General features: G+C 32.3%; 2 protein-coding genes across 3 annotated transcripts in view; both read left to right on the top strand.

Moving 5' to 3' along the window:
• The window catches only part of LOC107729574 (ethanolamine-phosphate cytidylyltransferase-like), a 19,827-nt gene extending 18,619 nt beyond the window's left edge, over nucleotides 1-1,208 (top strand). The window contains exon 12 of the mRNA XM_016540150.1: nucleotides 1,094-1,208. Within this exon, the coding sequence (XP_016395636.1) occupies nucleotides 1,094-1,208 (115 nt within the window). The remainder of the gene's footprint in view (nucleotides 1-1,093) is intronic.
• A 2,243-nt stretch (nucleotides 1,209-3,451) lies between these two features.
• The window catches only part of LOC107729578 (guanine nucleotide-binding protein G(o) subunit alpha-like), an 8,763-nt gene continuing 5,909 nt past the window's right edge, over nucleotides 3,452-6,305 (top strand). The window contains exons 1-4 of one of the 2 annotated variants that reach the window (XM_016540153.1): nucleotides 3,452-3,592; nucleotides 3,680-3,797; nucleotides 4,028-4,119; nucleotides 5,721-5,813. In XM_016540153.1, the coding sequence (XP_016395639.1) occupies nucleotides 3,557-3,592; nucleotides 3,680-3,797; nucleotides 4,028-4,119; nucleotides 5,721-5,813 (339 nt within the window). In that variant the 5' untranslated portion in view covers nucleotides 3,452-3,556. The remainder of the gene's footprint in view (nucleotides 3,593-3,679; nucleotides 3,798-4,027; nucleotides 4,120-5,720; nucleotides 5,814-6,305) is intronic. The other variant, XM_016540155.1, reaches the window with a different exon arrangement.

Below are 6,305 nucleotides of genomic sequence, written 5' to 3'. Positions count from 1 at the left end.
TTTTAAGCTCAAAATGTAAGACTTAAGACATTTTTTAAGACCTGCATAAATAAAATATCATATGAGCGCAGTAGGACAATGACTATGGTAACATATTAAACTGTAAAATGACTGTAAAAAGCATGACTTACAGGTTTTCACAAAACAAAGTTTTATATAAATTTTTAAGTAAATGGACGAGTTGTTAATTTAAACAATTATTATTAATCAATTATTACATTAATTAAATAAAAATATAAATATAACTTGTCTTAATTGTTTCGATTTTTATAATGCATTATCTTCTTGTCGATCCACCTGTTCACATTTACAACTCCGTGTTTGCAGCGTCAAAACATTGGTTAATTTTCACATTTGGTAAATTTTCTGTCATTGGTCAACATTTTGATTGCTTCCATTGTCCTCATTTGTAAGTCGCTTTGGATAAAAGCATCTGCTAAATGACTAAATGTAAATGTAAAATAGTACAAACTTTGCTAAAGCAATTTTAGCAAAATTGTTGTATCCTACTTATTAAATTTGTAAAAAAAATTAAATAAATGCATATCAATAGAAAGTCTTCAAACTTGCATTTAAAAATATGACCACTGTTTTATCATATATCTATTTTGTACGTCATTTCCTGGTTTGTGACCCAAAGTGGAGGCGCAGGTTAACAAGAATGTTCCAGTTTTCAAAACAAGTTAAGCTATTGTGACAGCATCTGTCAAGTGCTGCTGCAACTAAATTTAATTTCAACTCATTTCTAAGTGTCAATATATCAACTGGAAACATATTTAATGCACTTACAATAGTAATCCATGCATGGGTCAAGACATTCTGGAGGGTTTAAAAGCAGATATTTATAGCTCACATTTTGGTAATAATAATAATAATAATTATTATTATTATTATAATTCAAAGTCAGGCTTGATTAATTCTGTGAGTGAAAATGTTCAATAACAATAAAGTAATATTGGGCTGGTCACACCTGAGGTGACCTTTAAATCTAAAAAAAATCCTTCAGTAGTTCTTTTACAGTAAGTTGTAATGGACAATCACGGTCAGGAATGATCAATGCAATGCTCACATTATTCCTTCCTGTGCCTGCCAGGCTGCTGTTTGAGGCGAGAAACCAGAAAAAAGAGGCCAAAGAGATGGCGGTAATCCAGGCCATGAAGCGACGAGAAGAAGACAAGGCTAAAGAGAGAGCGCAGGCTGTGCTGTAGGGAAGAAGAAAAAAACAACATCAAAGACTAACAAAACCCAGTACATGCAGTTGACTCTTTTCTAATGTGTCCACATTCTGGACTTACATACTGTCAGAACACCAGTAGCTGAGAGCTCCTTTTATTGAAGAATTAGCATGTGTTGTCTTGGGAGCATCTGCTTTTGTGAATCACTCTCGCACTCTCCACCTGAAGGACCTCTTCATCATTTCCTGACAGCAGTGGGCCATTTCCATCAGATCTATTCACTAAGGAAAGAAGGAGGCTGGAACTTGTGCTGCACTTTGCTGTGTGCAGGATGTTGCCACTTTGGTGACCAACATGACCTACGTGACCTTTACCTTCACATGTAACTCCAGAGTTATTCTAAGCTTTGCTTGGAAACCAACACTCCTGAATATTTGAATCCATCAGAAGAGCACTACAGTCTTCTGTCCTAAAACAGTGTATTAATTATAAAGAATTAATATTTATCTGTCATTATTAATGGCTAATCCTCATATGAAGTATTTTTCATTGTAATGTACAACAAAGTGAATTGTTCTATTAAAAAATATATGAAAAAAATAGTTAAGATATGGTGTTCATAAAACATGCATTTTAATATGGCATACTTTATTGGCATACTTTAATATGGTACTTTATTTTCCCAAACTTCTTCTGTTAAACAAGAGTTTTGTGTGAGCAAACAGCATGAAATGTCAGTCTTATTTACTGATAATTTTTACTGCCACAGTTCTCAAAATTAATTTGTGGACAAATGAATTTAAACTTGCCATTTCACTAGTGGACATGCTAACCAGTTGTCAGGTGCAACACATGAAAATGTAATGTTCACTATTCACTTTTGTTTTTGGGAAAATAGCACTTCACACTGTGCATAACATCTCCTTCTGTAATTCACGGAAGAATTGAAATATTGGCTTAGAAGTACATACAAAATTTTATTTTGTGGTGAAATATTCCTTTAAACTAAGATGTTTAAAGTTTCTGTTTTAAATAGATTTAAAATTAAATTATACTAGCTCTTATTTTATTTAGAATGATTTTAGAAGACAATTTCAGATCAGCATGTTAAGCTGGGCCACATTATACATGAGGACAGGCATACACTCCTTTACAGTCTGCATATATAGATAGTTTTGAGTTTGTTTCTTATGTACGTGTGTATGCCATACCCAGAACTTGTGCAGAATGAGCTATCAATTATAGCCACAAGAGGTCTTCTTATCTGTGGAAATCTGTGTAAAATTCATAGAAACCACAATGGACTGAAACCAACTAACCCTGTTTTGATGTGCTGTGATATATAATGTGTATAATTATAAGCAATGTTTTAAACAAGAAACCTCAATCATGGTACTAACTACTGTCTAAATATAATGGTTTCAGGGATTATAGTATTTTAAGATACTAAAACATTGACATTGAACTGACTTACATTGTTTTTTTCATGTATTATTTTTTAATTATATTAAAAATATAAAATATAAAAGGTTGTTATTTTTTTAAATAGTATAACCCTCTTTTTTCTAACAGTCTCAAATTAGTCAACTTGAAAGATACTGGAACTTCATTTTTAATTGAACAATTATTAAAGGTGCTGTCTGGTTTTAGGAAATCAAATGAAAAGTTTTTTTTTTTATTCCTGATAACAATACAGGAATAAATAATATGGGATCATAATAATTAATGATCCCATGTTATTTATTCCTGTATTGTTATATCAGACAGATTTGTGTTCTTCAAGGGCATGCTTGTATGTTTTTGTTTTTTTTGTCCTTGCAAATATAATACTGTGAAATACAAAACATTTTCATAATTGTTCACATATATCACCCTCATCAATAACCACATCATGGTGTATTACTTTTTATTTGTTTGCAAAAATTCAAATGCTAATCATTTGGATAGGTAAAACACTGCAGATTTTTAATCTCCTTGTCTAGTTTTATAGGATTAAATTAAGATTTATACGAATAAATCCACACACAAAATGCAAAGAAATAAAAAAAATATCTAAATATCTAAGAGATCACGTCTGCCTGAATAAATATTTAACTATTTATAGTCTATTTTTTTGACCATTTGGATAAATATAGCCTAACAAAGGAAGCAAATTCTAGGACTGTTTATTATTATTTTTTAAAGCAATGCACTCTGTTAATTGTTTTATTGTAAGGTCTTGCGTCACCAATTAGCGGGCACATTTAATTATAAAGTCCCTATTATGTCCTATGACGTCACGTCCCTGAACCGCATATTGAACAGGTGTGTTGCGCGAGGGCTACCGCAAATATCGCGCGTTTTAAATACGATTTTAACTAGCCTATATAATAGTTTTAGAAATGTTTCGATGTTTTGACGTTTTAACATCCCTGCAGGTGAGTTAAATATAAATGTGTACTTAAAAAGACAATGCTGACTTGAAGTAGTTAATTCATATAATGTTGTCGTTTGATCTCGTGGAGGCATGTATCGCGGCTGTGCAGACGTGCGTGAATCTGCGAAATGAAGAGAAAAGATCCTGCAATCAGCAGCATGCTCGAATTGAGCGTGAGACGCACGTGCACAGAGTCCTCATACTGGGTAACTCTTGAGTTGAGAGTTCTACACCGTTCTTGTTTTGCCATAGAAACGGTGGAAAATAAATCTATGATAATGACTCTGTTTATTTATCGAATTCCTGAATGTAATACGCATTCCTTTTAAAACACCATTGAAATCTAGCATTGTATTTGTAGTTTCATCTCTGATTTCTGCAATAGAAACTTCTCCTATTTAATACTGCTGTGCAATATTTTATTCCAAACATATAGGTACTCCAGAGAGCGGCAAAAGCACATTAATCAAACAGATGAAGATCATCTACAGCCATGGCTTTACAAAACAAGAACTCATCAGCTTCAAGGTGCAGCATTGACTTATTTAATATGGGTTTTTGTCAGGCTTACTGCATTAGTTCTCGACATTAGAACTACATGAAGTGTTGGGGGAAGTTACTTTTAAAAGTAATGCATTACAATATTGCATTAATTTCCTCCCTTTAAAAGTAACTTATTATGTTATTCTTTTACGTTACATTCATTTTGTGTTAACTTTTCTCACCTGGGCTGCACTTGCTAACAAAAAATTTATAACAATAACACTTATTTTAGCGGTAATTAAAAAAAAAAAGTCACACAAATGATGTTTTTTGCTTATTCGTATGGTTGAAATGAACCATGAAAGGTCAGCAGTGAGATGTTTGTGGAATATTCCGAGTTTGCATTTCACTGATTTCGTTCATTTCTAGGAATACTGAATAATGTAAATCATGTTCACATTTAGTCTAGAACTTTTACTCGGCACACAAAGCCTCTGCACCTTATTTCTCTCAACATGGAAACAAGAGAGGTCTCAGTCAAGAAATTGGGAAACAAAGTAACTTGCATTATTTATTTGAAAGAGATTTTCAGATATTTTGTTGTGAATTTAGTTATGCGTTAGTTAGTTAAAAAAAGTAATCTGATTACGCCATTTAAGTTACTTGTAATATGTTACCCCCAACACTGCACAGAAGTCCTTTTGTTCCAAAGTATTACATATTTCTTGTAAGGATACAAGTAAAAACATACACTGCATCATTTGTTGTCTTGAAGCAGCAGATTCAAGTATTAGTACTTAAGTATTAGGTACGATACAATACTTGTAGATGCAATATGAAGATACTTTAATATTTCATTGTCAGGCATTTCTTTCTGTAAGAGAAAGTTAGACAGTCACCTTAAAAAAAATCTAAATAAAACTCTATAGTACTAAATATGAGGTTAAATGGTGTATAGTATGTTTCAGAATGAGCTTTATAAGGTGTGCACAAGCAAAATCCTTTAACTCATTGTTCAGTGTTCTCATTAAACCCTTAAAACTTGCTGATAATATGAGTGGGGCTGCTCTATGTACCTTTTTCTTGGAAGATATGTAAACATCAAATAACAGCACTGGCTGCAACATGAATTTATATTTATACTACACCACATGTCATTCTTTATTGCCCTATAGTAAAGCTCACATTATACATCCATAAAAAAATTAAAATGACATACAGGTTAGAAAGAACAGCTGTGTTTTGAGCTGTTCTTCTTCAGCTGTATTTTGATTCACTTCATATTTAAAGGAAAAAACAGTTGTTTTAAATGAGTAACAATGAACACAGTGAATTAATGAGAAATACAGTAACTTTAAGCTAATTGTGTCTAAATCACAAAGTAAATGCATCTAATTAAAGACAGAAAATACACACAATCTTTAAACATTAACCATTCATAATACAATAAATCCATGTTTAACAGCCATGTTTTGTGCTTTACTGAAAAGTGTCATGGCTTGTACGATATGAATTATAAACAGTATTGGGCTATGCTGTAAGTTACAGTGCTACAACATTAGTGCATCACTATTAGCACACTGCATGTTTTGCTATTCTCCAAATGGTTAATGTGTTTAATTATTTGGTTTCTTCTAAATGTACAGCCTGCTGTGTTGGATAACCTGCTGACAAATATGAAGTTTGTGCTGCATGGCATGGGAATGCTGCGCATTAATTTGTCAAACAAGAAAAACAAGGTGAGTTATGCAGACTATTCTATCCTGTTCATTATGATGTGCATGGCAGTTCCATTATACCCAAATTGGGATTAATTGCGAAAAGACCTCTTTCTGTTTTCTGTCTCAAAACTAAACAGGATTACAGTGACATTAAAACAAATTTCTGTACATGCACACGACACCAAATTGGCTTATTTGTATCTCACCTCTACACTGTATATCTATACCTAAAAACTTTCTAACCTCTAATATTATGCATAATATCTTGGGAAAATATTGTGTAGTTATAATATAGAATATTATAAAAACAAACAGCTAGGTAGGTAGGACCAGGTATGTGCTGTGACCTTTGAGACCGAGCAAGAGTTTTAATACACATTATAATGTGCCCAAAACAAACTTTATGGGTGAATTTAATGACGTGAAAGTGTTATTGAACAGGCAAGGTCACAAATAAATAGGTTCTTGGGACAGAAATACCTTTTTTTTTTTTTTTTTTTTTTTTTTTTT

This window comes from Sinocyclocheilus rhinocerous, unplaced genomic scaffold, assembly GCF_001515625.1.
Source record: "Sinocyclocheilus rhinocerous isolate Xijiao unplaced genomic scaffold, SAMN03320098_v1.1 scaffold2593, whole genome shotgun sequence".
NCBI lineage: Eukaryota > Metazoa > Chordata > Actinopteri > Cypriniformes > Cyprinidae > Sinocyclocheilus > Sinocyclocheilus rhinocerous.
Note: the sequence above shows the minus strand (reverse complement) of the source record. Positions and strands in the feature narration are given on the sequence as shown.